This window comes from Taudactylus pleione, unplaced genomic scaffold, assembly GCF_031769625.1.
Source record: "Taudactylus pleione unplaced genomic scaffold, aTauple2 ptg000005l, whole genome shotgun sequence".
Taxonomy (NCBI): domain Eukaryota; kingdom Metazoa; phylum Chordata; class Amphibia; order Anura; family Myobatrachidae; genus Taudactylus; species Taudactylus pleione.
In genome coordinates, this window is record NW_028284408.1 from 12,747,711 (window position 1) to 12,762,695 (window position 14,985).

A 14,985-nucleotide genomic window follows, 5' to 3' on the forward strand; every position below is an offset into this window, starting at 1 on the left:
TTGCAATGACTTCCCTGAGTTTTTCTAAAAGGTTGTCAGGGGTATGCCTCTTAGTGAAACCAGTAATACAGGGAGTAGCCTGCCTCTGAATGAGCTGCTGTTTCTTAGATGCTGCTGCTGGTGCCACTGACGGCAATACACCCACCCAGTGGGCTGTTACTGTCATGTAATCTTGTGTTTGCTCTGTCCCGCTTATCCACATATCTGTGGTTAAGTGGACAATGGGCATTTGGAGAACACCAATTAAGTTAAAAAAAATTTGAAACATCCTTGTGCAGGCTGGGAATTGCTTTTCTAGTGAAGTGGAATCTAGATGGGATTTGGTAGCGGGGACACAGGCCCTCAATTAACTGTCTAACACCCACTGCATATTAGTGGATATTGGACGCACATCTAATACTAGTATAGATGTTATGGCGCCAGTGATCTGCTGTGCAACTGGGTGACTGCTGTCATACTTGCTCCCCCTTGCAAATAATTGTTTAACAGTCAATTGTTTTTTTAAACTATAATAATAGTTTTCCTGTCCCCTTCTGGGATGAAGATCCACTCCCAGCAGCAGGAGCTAGCGTAGTGCTCAAGGATTCTACTGGGGCAAGGACTGATTTGAATGATTTAAATATTTTTTTATTTTTTTGTAAATGCTTCCCTCCCTTCCCCCCTCATAAATTTGCTTTGGAATCAAATCTTCCATTCCCTGCCTTCAACTACATACATACTCCAATTCCCTCAGGCCTCTTGAATTATAAAACATTTGTTTCCAGGTGTTGGAAGTTGAACTGCCACAGCAGCTGCAATCTTTGACATGCATGCTGAATGTCGAAAATGTCCAGGAATGTTTATGGCCACCAATAGCATCTCTTGGATGCCCCTTTAGTTTAAAAAAATATTCTGAACCACCAAGTTGATTTTGTGGGCAAAACAAGGGACATATTGTTCACCCATGCTCTCTCTTCCTCCCTCATAAATTAGCTTCAGAATCAAAAGAATTAAATAAAATTTACTACGAATCAACCCTTCCTTTCCCTGCCTTCAACTACATACAGTACATACTCCATCTCCCTCAGGCCTCTTGAATAATGAAAATATATGTTTCCTTATGTGCCATGTTGGGCGTTGAACTGCCACATGTTTGTGCCGCCCACTGCTGCCATTTAGCTTAGTCAGCCAGCTAGCTTGGTGCAACTTTTGGGCCTAAACTGGATGAAAACTATATTGTGAGCTGTGAGGTGGTCAAAATTGACTAGAAACTAGTGCAAATGAATGTTATTGAGGTTAATAATATTGTAGGAACAAAAAAAAGGCCAAATTATGTGATTTTAGCAGTTTTTATCAAAGTTTTAAAGAAAATCCAGATCCAAAACCAAAACACGCAAGGGTGGTTTTGGCAAAACCAAATCCAGATCCAAAACACGAAGAAGATACAGATCCAAAACCAAAAACACGGGGGTCAGCGCACATCCCTAAAATACATATATACACAGTATATATATATATATATATATATATATATATATATATATATATATATATATATATATACACACATCATATATATATATATATATATATATATATACACACATATATACAGTATATATATCAAGAGTGTGAGTTGTAGTTTTAAAATCATTGAATCCATTACTTGATGACCTTTCTGGAAGAACACAATACAGAAAACACTAGGGAATTGTTCATCCTGAATTAACATTTGAAAACGCTATGTGGCCATTAATTAGTAATATGTGAAGTTTGCGAACAGTATTACATTTCTACAACAAATTATTCAACATTATAGAAAGTGCCTCCATACATTTCAGGCTATTATCTGCAAAGCATGCATAAGTAAATAAATAAATATAACATTTACAAGTAAATTAACCTTTTAAGCAAGGGATTGCACTGGATCCAGGCTTTAGTTTATGTGACAAAATTCTAAAGGTTTTCAGATTCTGGGTCCCCAAATTTTAGTGATTAACACCTTCATCCTGATTTCCCTGTGAGTTATCATATATATTGCACAGCTATCATTTCTTGAAGTTACAGTTATTATTAAGATTTTATTTATAGGGCCCCAACTGCTTCTTTTCAATACATAATCACTTTCAGTTCAGTAATCAACAGACTAATTCTCAAAAAGTATCTGTTCTTGGCTAAATCCAAAAATATAATTCAATGCATCACTATATACTCTCTGGTTATGTTCATTTATCTCACTCAGGCAGATACAACTTCCTCCTGGACCAAGGTTATAAATAACAATGTAAACAGGTGCTTGTACTCTTTACAGCATTACTAACAATAAAATGCTAGCAAACACAAATTCAATTTATAAATGGAGAAGATGGCATTTCTTTGATAGATCACAATAAAATTTATGTAGGAATTTTGACTGATGTTCTAAAAAATTTACAGTAAAAAGATCGATAGTCAACAGATTGATACCAAATGGTCGACATGCATTAGTTTTTAGAAAATGGATACTCCGTACTAAACCAGAATTGTGCGACCAATGTGATAAAAAACGTAGGTCTCACCAAACTTCCAAATCATATCAATGAACAAAAAAATAAAATTAGGCGCTAATATTGAGTACATGCACAAATGGAAACACCAATGGTGAAAATGTGACACCCACAACTTTACTCTCAGTTACTTTCCAAATAGAGTTGTAGTGTTGGGGGTACCAGATCTCAGTACATCCACCTCTTATTCCTTTAAATGAACAGGTTTCTTCAATTAGGGTGGATTCAGTGAGTTCACAATATGGCTAGATGATCCTCCTCACTTTAACTCAAGGTCATGATCCCAAAAAAACAGAGAAAGGAAAAACAGTAGTGCAGTACCTCTTGAAAAAGGATCCAAGTTCTTCACATAAAGCACTCAAATTAAAGATAATTCAACAAGCATGTCTACCACTCATAGTTGGGAACTCAACATGCATGCAAACTGGGAAAGAGTCCTCCTCCAAGACCAGATGGGATAGGTCTGTAGCAGAACATGGAAATAGGTCCCGGACACCAATCTCTTACACCGAAACATCCCAACAGCAACCAGAGTCCTTTGAAATCAGTCAACAGGTTACAATAGGTGGACAGGGACAAAAGATCAATGGGTACAAAAGGTAGTCAGAATTGAAATGTCGACAAGTCCAAATGGTCAACACACAAATGGTTGAAATCAAACAAGGAAAAAATTAAGAATTAAGCGCTGGAAGAGATCCCAATTGAAAATTTGTATCACGGCAGATTGAATGTGTAATGAATTATGAGTTGAAAACTCACACAATCTAAACTAAAAAAATTATTAGTTAAAAAGCAGCAGTTAACATAATGGTAGCAAACCAATACATATACACAAGGAAAGAAAAAACAATAACCGCGCTTCTAAATTATTAAGTAGTAACAGCATAAATGAATTGCTTTCAGAAATAATTTAATAAATTATTGTGTAATTAAGCTATTAAATACATGGTCTCTAGATACATATTATAAAACATATAAGGTATAAAAAACAGATATTAGAGGATATAACAATACAACATTGACATATTATGACAATTAATCAATTAATGATCAGTTGAAATCCTTTTCACGAGGGTCTGCAATAAAACACAAATGGTTGACATTTTTTATTTTAATTTAACCCTAACCCTCCCACTAATGCCTAACCTTAACCCTCCGCCCCAGTGCCTAACAATAACCATTCCCTCCCACAGCCTAAACCTCACCTTAAAAATGTTGAAAAAACCATGTTGATCCTTTTTGAGTCAAAAATTTTAACCTGCCAACTTTTTGCACTGCCAACCTTTTGTCAGAGGCCTGTTGTTACTGTCGACCATTTTATGAGGACAAATTGACTGTCAACCTTTTTATTGTTTATCTTATATCCGGATACCGTTCTTTTATAGTAAGTGTATACATTAGATGAAGTAGATTTAATGTATATGGTGTTGAAACAGTAATGCTAAATCTATCAAATACAACAATTAACTTAATTGGACAGGAGCTTTCTAATTAAACAACTACAGTAAATGGGCGGAAATAAAATCTGTTCCACCATCGACAATGATTTAATATTATCTCTGCATTTAATATGAACACAGGCTAGGAAATGTATTGAGTCCTCAAATAGGTTGAAAATAGCAAATGTGGAATATACCATGAATATATGAATAATTAAATTACCTTGTGACCAGCTACTGTAATAACAGACTCCTGCACTTGAGTTTAGTTTTAGAAGTGGAAATATCCATCGCTCCAGGTAGATGCCACCTAGCTCATAGTGTGGCATAATATATTTATTATAAAATAATACATTTTTGTAAGTATATCATTAAAGATCATAAAGTAGCAAAAGCAATTGTTACTTACAATTGTTAAAGTCGTATGATTCACACATAGTGACTATTAGACAAGTACAGCAAGGAAAAGTTCTGATTTCAATCAAGTCTAAAGAGGCCTAATACTTGATTTGTTTTTCATGAAAATCAGGATCCATGGAACCTCTGCAATGTCTTTAGGAGTTTATACAGAAGTAGTCTGTCCTCTGTGAGCTCTCACAGTAATAAAGAATGACTGATCCATCTGACAGCAGGAAAATAGCTATGACAGCATTAAACCATCAGTTACCTGGAACCCTGAATACTATACATCGAAAAAATTAATTTACATAAATAAAACAACCTAAATAATAATATCTGAGGTAGTTTTAATCTCATCAAACTTTTCCTCAGAAACTTCAAAAAGCAGATATTACTGATGGTTATTTTCTTTTCATTAAAGAAGAAGCAAAAAGAACACACGGTTTATGGGAAAAAAACTATAATTTCCTTTTATTATTTGCATCTCAAATGTACACGGTGACAAATGAAAATGTCATCTTACTTTGTATTTCATGTTCATTTAATATTAATATACTAAGCATATTTATAAAACATATCCTTACTCCTTAGCAAGTTGGACGTTGGTTGGCTTAGCTCCTATTGGGATCCCATGCTTATGTAAGGAGTTCATTAAAATCTCACGCATTTCTTGGTTGTAGGAATCAAAGTCAAAGACATTCCGGACAACATTTGCCAGCCCCTCATTGGGAAATTTCTGGTTGGAGAAAGAATAAAAAAATAATAATAATAAAATATAAACTTGTGTCTAGGAGCATGATGATTCCACTATCCTGTATGTTTGTTACAGTATGTTATATCATTCTAAAAGAAACACTGAGCAGATAACTGGATGCTTGTACAGTATAGAAAATAAAATAATTGTCTCTACTTACGCACAGGAGCAATTCTACTTTAATGGAGTCATCAAATTTGTTTTCAACTCTGATTAATTAAATTAGACTGCACTGGAAAGAAATGCCCTCTAGCAACTTTGTAATAAAATCTGTAATAAGATACAGTAACAGTGGAATGGGAACCCAATAAAACATGCATATTTGTGTCAGTCTAAATGTATGTCTATGAATATTTTCTTTTTCTTTTAGCTTTTGTTGCCAATACATGCAAAAATAAGCACACAAAGTGCAACCAATGACCACATGTTTTCACAAAGTTTAAAACTAACACAAAACACATCTAAGAGAAAACAATAAAGGAAGAAAAAAATGGATGAGGGCAGGTGGTTTGAGGACCTTCAACCTACAAGAAATGAAAGATATAACTCTTACCATAGAGATCAATGAAAAATATATAGGTATATGAATAGTTTAAACACTTATTATCCTATATTTATATGGTACCACAAAGGGTCCAAAGTGCCTTACAAAGTACAGAAACAAACAGTATCAACAAAACAAGAAAAAAGTGACTTGCAGTACAGAACATTGAAGGACATGGACAAGGTTTAAAAAAAATTGCTGCAGCAGCAGTCATAATACCCAAATAAACCCAAAGGTTTGTGCCATTGTAAGCAGTGGGGAGCAGATGATGGTATAAGTGAAGAAAAGAAAAGCACATAAGGTAAGAGCTTGTGAGAGTAAACATGGGTGCAATTGAGAGCAACCAGTGCCAATAAAGGTGCAAGAGTATATATAATTGACAATACAGACCAAGAATGACCACATTCTGATCTATATAAATAGAGAGGGAAAACACCACAACCTCTTCCCAAAACAGGCCCATAGTTTGAACGTTGGACTAGCTTCAAAAAGAGGGGGGGACTGCACATGTGTCGTCACATGCAATGCCCTCTAAGCCGCTGCCTGATTGACAGGCTGCGCCCATTTGGGGGTGGGGAGAGGATGGCGCCGTACAGAATTCTTAAAAACATGGACACATCACCACCATGCACTGGGAGTGCCAAGACCAGGGTCTGCATCTTCTGATGCAAATTTCCTGGCCATGGCGGCTATTCTGAGTAAACTTAGGCTTACTCAGATGGCTGCCCGATGGTGATCTGATGCTGCTTGTCTGGACGGAAGATGCCTACTGCGGCATTAGCATATGTTAGCACCAAAGATGCAGCAGCGATGCTAACAGTGTACAACTTTGAATCAGGCACTATGTGCTCCATAGAAGTGTTTGGGCCTGATGCAGAGGTGGATGAACTACCAATGTCATATGCAGTGGTGCAAGTTTGTGCAACTTCGTATGAATCTAAGTTTCAATGTGCATGCATTACATCTGTACAAATTTGGAGCTGAATTGAAAAAAAAAAAACTATGTGATAGGTGATAAGAAGCTCCTAGCTATAAAATTTGCACTGCAAGAATGGCGCTACTTGTTGGAAAGGGCCAATATTTCAGTGACAGTTTATACTGACCATTGGAACCACTGTTACCTACTGTACAAGCAGCCCAATGCTTAAATTCTAGACAGGCCAGGTGGTCACTGTTTTTCAGTCGATTATTGGTGGCTGCATGTTTAACCCATGCACAATATAAGACCTTTCTCCCAAGCTCCTTTGGGTCTTCTGCAGCCTCTTCCTACTGTACACCTGACCATTCGTGGACCCATATTTCCATGGATTTTATCACCGATTATCCCTCATTCCAAGGATTAACACAATTTGGGTAGTTGTGGACAGATTCTCCAAGGAGGCACATTTTGTTCTTTTAAAAAGCCTATCTTCTGCTCCTCTTCTAGCCAAAGTTTTCTAGAAAAGACAGAAGGGTCCAGTTCTCAACTTTGGGGATAAAGACTGGCTTTTTACTCGATATTTGAGGTTAAAGATTACAAAAGTCATATTCACTCCAACATTTATTGGGTCCTTCAAAATCTGTCAAACCATTAATCCTGTAGTTCATGGACTAGAACTTCCCCCAGCACTACTCTAAGGAATCCTGGTGGAAAATTAAGAGCAATATGAAATGCACCAAATTGTGGATTCTGGAATCTCCCGAGGACATCTTTAGTTTCTAGAGGAATGAAAAGTCTTTGGTCCAGACAAGAGGTGTTGGGTCAATTCCTCTGATGCTTATGCTCCACGTCTTTTCCGTGCTTGAAGCCTGATTCAGATGGTTTGCGTACAAGTCTGACAGAAGGAGGACTGCTTGTGCCCTATATTGTGCATGTGCAGAACAAGTCCTGCAAGATTGCTCACAGTGCCCTCTAAACCGCAGTATGACTGAAGCACAAAAGACGCAGATTTCTTAGCCCCAGCTGAGCAGTTCCGGCGGTCATTCTGTGTAAGCTTAGGTGACATCTGCGAAGTTAATCTGATCCTGTGTCTTCAGAAGCAGGCATCAGATCTGAGATGCTGGCGTCTTTTTCCTTCAGATGCCTCCTGCAGCATTAACATATTTGCACACAGCAGCTGCATCCATCTCTGAATCAGGCCACTACTTCAAGAAACGTCCCCATAATATAACTAGGGGGTGTTTGGAGACCACCCCTAAGAAAGGTAGTATTGTCACATGCTGCCGGAACTCTGGCACTGCTTACCAGTCTTGTGGGTGCATAAGTCCCTCTGTTCCAACCTGCCAGCCAGTCAATTATGCGTCGGAAAGGCATCTGTGTAGCCAGCTCTGCTTACTCCATTAGGCTCTAGAGTGTGTGCATACTTCAGCGTTATGGATATGTTTGTGTTATCCTGGATTCCTGACCTCAGCTTGTTTGACTTTGCTCTTGCTTTAATCTCTGATTGGTTTTCATGCGATTATCTGGATTCTGACTTCGGCTCACCATTGACCTTCATCTGCCCTCGTACTTCACTGTCCAAATGGTTACAGACTCCTGCCTGTCTGACTATTCTGCATCCACACTGCCACATCCTCTCTACTGGGAAATTATACTGAGGACAGCAACCTCACAGAATTCACAACAGTTATAATAATGGCAGTCTATATCCCCCCCGCAGGCAAATGGAGGCTGTGCCTTGGATCTATTATATATTGCCGTGGCTAAATTGTTAGCAGCTTATGTGGAAGGGGCGTTCATCGTGGCCGGTGATTTTAATGGTGTGGATCTAAAGGTTGTACTGCCCAAATTCCATAAGAATATTGGGGTGCCGATCCCTAGTGGAAATATCTTGGACCAGGTTTACACAAATTTTAAACTTGGATACGAGACTGCTGTTTGTGCCCATATAGGGAAATCTGATCATGTGTCACTTTGTTTGGTCCCTATGTATGTTCCTATTGTAAGGCGTGTTAGATCAGCTAGAAAAGTATTCATGTTTGGCCTGATACGGCCATTGAGCATCTGAAAGATAGGTTGGAATGTACGAATTGGGATCTTTTTTTAGAGTAATCCACGGTAAATGGTTCAGTTGATCTGGATCTGTTGACCCCTATGGTCATAGGTTATTTAAATTGCTGTGTGGAGAGTGTAACGATTAAAAACAGTTTTAAGGTGTTTGCAAATGAAAAGGCTTGGGTAAACAGTGAAGTCCACTCCTTTTTGAGGGCACGAGGTAGGTATTTTAGGTCTGGGGATAAGGTAAAGTATTGTGCTGCTAGGGCTTATACCGCTAAAATGGAAGGAAAGATTAATAAGAGTGGTGACCCCAGCAGTTTGTGGAAATGCCTGCAGAAGCTCTCTGATTATAAAGCTAAAACATTAGAGATCGGGAGTGTGGACAGTTCTTTAGCAGAGGATCTAAATGAGTTTTATTCTCGATTTGATGAGTGTAGTAACCTTGATGTTCCCGCATTGGATCAAAGGGTAGGGGAGTTGCCCTTGGTGCTGCACAAGCTGGCCGTACGTCAATGTCTGCACTTTGTAGACCCTAGGAAGGCAGCGAGTCCGGATGGCATCTTGGGCAAAGTCCTGAGGGAATGTAGTAACCAGTTAGCCAGGATATTTATGGTTATTTTTAATCTTTCCCTGTCTACTTTCTTTGTCCCTAAGTGTTTGAAACAAACTACAATTGTCCCGATTCCTAAGAATGGTCCCCGAAATGTTTAAATGATTACAGCCCGATAGCCTTAACATCACTTGTGATGAAAAGCTTTGAAAGGCTAGTGCTAAATCATATACAGTCTCATTTCGTAGCAGGTTTTGACCCGTGGCAGTTTGCTTTTAGGGCGAATCGATCAACGGAGGATGTAATCCTAACGTAGAAACTAGGGATACCTATGCAAGGATTGTATATTTTAGCTCAGCATTTAACACTATTGTACCTAGTGCTTTGATTACCAAGCTGTTTGGCTTAGGTCTAAATGGGTTTACCTGTAGATGGTTGCTAAGTTTCTTATCTGACAGACCCCAGGTGGTCAAGTTGGGGAAAACTAGCTCCAAGGAGTTGGTGCTGAATGTTGGAGTCCCGCAGGGGTGTATTTTGAGCCCTGCTCTGTATTCTTTGTTCACCCACGATTGTGTGTCACAGTCTCGGTCTGTTAAGATCGTTAAATTTGTGGACGATATCACTATCGTTGGTCTAATAACCAACGGGGATGAACTTGCTTATAGAGCTGAGGTGGATAGTATGTTTGAGTGGAGCAGGGCAAATTGCCTCCTTTTAAACACGATGAAAACAAAATAAATGATTATCGACTTTAGGAAGCATAGTACTCCTATAATGAGCCCCGGTGTGTCTAGGCAGTTTGACCATTGAGGTAGTACCCTCCCTTAAGTTGTTGGAGTTTTATGTCTCAAACACTTTGTCATGGTCCTTAAACTCAGCCTTCTTGTTTAAGAAGGCGCACCAACGTTTGTTTTTTCTGCGCCGCTTGCGATCTGCGTGTGTGAGTAGGGGAACCCTTTTAAATTGTTATCGTAGCATTGTGGAAAGCGTTTTGACTTATGGTATTGTTGATTGGTACGGGAATTGTACTGTGGCTGAGCGGAGGGCGTTGAATAGGGTGGTTGGAACAGCTAGTAAAATCATTGGAATGGTGCTACCGTGCACACAGGAGATATATGAAAAAAGGTTCTGGAAGAAAACTAGTTCTATCTTAGCAGATTCCAGCCATCCTAATCACATTCTTTTTGAGAAATTGCCATCAAATAGGCGTTTTAGAGCATTGTGCACTCGCACAAAGCATTTGCACAATAGTTTTTTTCCTGCAGCAGTGCGTATGTTAAACGGTTAGCTTAAATAGCTGTATGGTGTTGTATTACAGTGTAATTTTGCTGCCTGTCTTACTATATGGTATGTGTTGCTTTGTTTTTTTGTTGGCATCACTTGTGCGGTCAATGACAAATAAAGAATAGAATAGAACCTGCATGTAGGGTACAGTGAAGTCTGAATCCCCTTGCGGGGGTCCCTGGTGAAAATCACCAACACTTTAGACTCCACACCTCTATTCTGTGCAGTCTACCCCATTAGGCAGGCAAGATCCATTAGAATTCCTGAGCTTCCATGACCAGAGGAGAGCCCCAGTTGGAAGCCAATATTTTAGGCTAGTGTAACTAGGGGAGATAATAGTGATGAGATGTTTTAAAGCTCTGTAGTTTTTTCCCCATAGAACATTTTCCATGAATTCCGCCCATTAATTTGACATAGTGTTAAATATACAATATATAGTTTACTGTGTACAGCACCTTTCAGCTCCCTGCAAATAATCCTGTCATTTTTGAAAGGCTTGTCTATATGAAAATATGATTGGATATAAAAATTGGCATATGGAGTTCACATTTCTTACATACAGTAAAAATAAGTTATGAATCACAACAAATACATTTATAGAAATAAAACTGTCACTATGGATTTCCTGCAGGCTGGATGTCTACTATATAAGCAGTGTTGGCACATTGATTTTTACGGCTCATAAAATCACCGGTGAGAACAATTTTTAGATTAAAGGTGACAGATTTGTTTCTTTCATTAATTTTCTTTTCTAGTTGCAGGCTATTCAATACAAGCATTTGGTTTTAGCTCATTCACCTTAATTGTAACATAACTCACAAGGTCTGCAGGGTCCCATCAATAAACACAGCACCAGAATCAAAAAGAGAAAATCACAACTAAAACTATTAAAAACTACTACAATAGCCAGTGGCTCAAATTCATCAGGTTTTGACCACCCTAAAAGAGGTTATCCCTTCTTGCACTTTTTTTAAATGTATTTTTATTTTAAGTATTAACCTGCATCCCTCCAACTTTCTCCACCGTCTCCCTCCCCCTCCCAGGCGCTGCAGGAGATCATGCTGCTGCAGAAACTCCTGGTCGCAATTGTGATATGATGATGACTGCCACCAGCAGCGGCAGTGAGAAGCCTCGCAGCAGCGTCCGGAGCCCCATTCTGTGGCTGTGCATAAGGGGTGTGCGTCCTGGTACCCTGCAGACCCCTTGTGCACGTCACTGGTGACAGCGGCACAGCGGCAGTTATGCATGCCATGCATGTAACATCCAACAAGCACATGCTCGCACCAGCACGATGACCAAATTTAAATCAGCAGTCATTTTTATTATATAGATGAGGTTTGATAATTCTTTAAAGTAATATTCTTCTACACTGAAAAATATTTTTTAATAATGCTGATTGGATCAATCCATGTGGCAGGTCATATTTGCAAATTAAAATAAAGTTTTATGTGGAGAAACACATACATGCATATATTTGGTCCTAGCAGAGTACATTTTAACCTTAATAAATTGAAGACCTGGAACCAGATTATTTCTGTTTTTAGGATTTACTTCTGTACATGCATTATTAGATAGCACTTTGTGAATACAAATTTAACATCCAAAACCAAATATTACCTGTAAATGCTTCACAATATTTACAACTTCTCTGGTTGAGTAAGGATATGAAATAATTCCTTGGTCTGCCATAGTCCTTAACTCTCCAAAGGCAGCTATAAGTTTCTGTAACACAGCATCGGGCACATTAGGTCCATATTGTCTTAGCATAGCAAGCTCAGACTGAGGCACTGGATTATCCACTGCATGGCAGCTGAAAATATCCCCTGTAGAATGATCAAAACATGTGTTTAACAGTACACACTTTGTAAGTAATATCTAAGACAGTAGAAAAAAAAGAGCAAACATAATACAGCAACATATATAAGGTAGAAAAAATAAATGCAGAAAACAAAGGGATGAGAAGACCATGATCAAGTGTGCCTTCAACATAGTGAAAAAGGCACACATTTAATAAGCGGAGACAGTGTGGCTCATAATGGAGATTAGGATGGTATCAACGGTGTACCAGTGTGAGTAGTATAGTAGGAAATAGGGTAAGAGTTGGATTTTCAGGCAATGTTTAAAGAGTTGGAGACCGGAGTAGAGAAAGGTCGGGGGAGCTATAGGTGGGCAGCAGCTCTGTATAAGATGTTTATGATGTTAGAAGTGGTTATTTGAGAGGTGGCAAGACTGAAGACAGAGGTGGAACTAAGAGGGCATTTCGTAGACTATTTCAAAATGCGTTTAGAGCTGTTTAAGGCTTTATACTGTAGGTGCGGATGGGTAAATAGAAATTGATTTTGGAAATGTGAGGATTTATGAGGATTTGCAGAGTGGTGCAACCAATTTTTAGTGGTGAAAGAAAATAAATTGAATTTACTACCCATACTTTTGATATCAGAGGTGGTTGACACTCTCTAAACGTTCTAGGCCCTGCAGTGTCTGGCAGGTTTTAAACTAAGGCCTTCTTTTATCTCGTAGAACAGCAGATAGAATAGGAAGTTTAGAAGGTCCTGGATTCCCTTATCTCCAAGGGAGGTCTTCATTCCTAGTAGACTATAAGGAGGACAGTCCTGAAGAGCTCTGTTGGGTTAGAACTGTCAATATTCATGTCACTTGTCTTCTCAAGAGTTTTCGCAAAAAATATCCTGATGATTCTTTGCAAAGGTGTCTGAAATCTATCTGGAAGAGGGAACAGTCACTGCCAAGAGCCACTGGATTAGATGTCTGGAGGGTTCTTACAGTCAGGCATCCGGTGAGGCTGCTGCCATCGCTCTCCACTTTCTGACATTTCCCAAACCCTAACTGCAAGCTACATGCTTTAGGGGCAAGGCAACAGCTCTGCTGTAGATGTAAAGGGGTGGTCATATGACTGCTAAAATCACTTAGACTTCCTTATTCAAACTTGTCTGCCTATTTAAGGCTGCTTTGAGCTGTCATCTGTGCCAATGTATATGTATTTTACATCAATATGTTCCTAATGATAATTCTGCTTTCTGACTTTGGTGCCAACTCTGTTTGTTTCTGACCTGGCTTGTCCTGGTGCTCCCATAGTCCACTAGTGCACACATTCTAGCTAATCAACTGTCCTGTCTTAGGGTCTGATTCATTACGGATCGCAACTGCGATTGCAATAGTGATTACGCACACAGTTTCACTGCGATAGTATGCTAATCCATTGTGATCGTTATGCCGTCGCAGCACAACATAAGGACACCCACTTTACCTTACACACATCTGTAATCCTTAGCAAGACTGCGAAACCATAGGTACTATCTGAGTACCACCGCAACCTCACGCACACTTGCACAAGCTCCTACCTTACTCAGGAATTGCTAACTTCATCGCATGCTATGAGTGCTCAGGCTGCGTACGGCATCACAGTGGATAATTTATGCCCGCCCATGCAACAGCGTTGAAACGCCCTGGCATGCCTGTGTTTCGCTGACCCCCCCGTCACCTCTCACAAATGGCACTTCCTGTCAATCACTCAGCGATGGGTCTGCGTGGTCATTGTAGTCCCGATGGATCAGTAATGAATCAGGCCTTTAGTCTGTTATAAGCCTGTCACATCCAGAGGCAAGGCAGAGGGCCGTTTCTAATACTTTGTCATTGCCAGTGTACATCCAGGTGACACCAGAAAATTAACAAAATCCTCCTGACATGTTCCATCTGAGAGTGCCACTTTTGCTGTGGATTGGATAATGGTAGCAAAGGATTAAGTTCTGTTTTTTAGGTTTTTGTGTGGTGATATGAGTATGCTCAGTACAAGCTGTCAGGAGGACAAACTTAATAATGTTGAATATGGTTAGAGGAAAGAACAAATAATCTGTGTGTTGCATAAAATAATTAAGTAGCAATATGTGTATACTGTAATGTAAATGTATAATTAAAAAATAAAAACACTGTTCTATAGATAAATTGCAATTAATATTTTAATTATTGGAAGGCGTATAGATATGTGTAAACATTATTACTATTTTAATTATTATAGAGAAAAAAGTTTAAATATTTAAGGCGGTAACTTAAAATTTTTGAGCAGAAACACAAAGTCTTTCTTCTAAAATAATGAAAGCAACACTTTGGCTGCTACAACAGGGAAATGACTAATTAATTTAAATAGAGTTCAAATATGCACAATGTTTTAGGCTAGATGTGGACCTTGCATAAGGTACTTAAACAAAGGCAACCACGATGCCCATATAAACAACAGCTAAACCACCCACCAACATTCCATCAAGTGAAAAAAATAATCTGAAAGTGGTAATGTGAAAGTCACGGAATTAGCAGTATGGGGAAGGTACTTTATAACCCAAAAATGTTTTGGAACCAACCTATATATAATAATAACAAGTGAAATACATGAACAGAGAAATAATAAACAGACAGAAAACAGAGAAAAGAACAAAATTCATATCTATAATTCACAAATATCTGGGTAGTATTTCTAATTATGTATGGGATAAAAATACAT

The 14,985-nt window shown here is 38.7% G+C and overlaps 1 protein-coding gene across 1 annotated transcript in view; it reads right to left on the minus strand.

The window, feature by feature from the left end:
* VWA8 (von Willebrand factor A domain containing 8) overlaps window positions 1–14,985 on the minus strand; it is a 428,582-nt gene that overhangs the window by 193,930 nt on the left and 219,667 nt on the right. Inside the window, exons 26-27 of the mRNA XM_088482592.1 lie at window positions 12,090–12,295; window positions 4,948–5,099 (exon numbers count right to left, since the gene is read on the minus strand). Coding sequence (XP_088338718.1) covers window positions 4,948–5,099; window positions 12,090–12,295 — 358 coding nt within the window. The remainder of the gene's footprint in view (window positions 1–4,947; window positions 5,100–12,089; window positions 12,296–14,985) is intronic.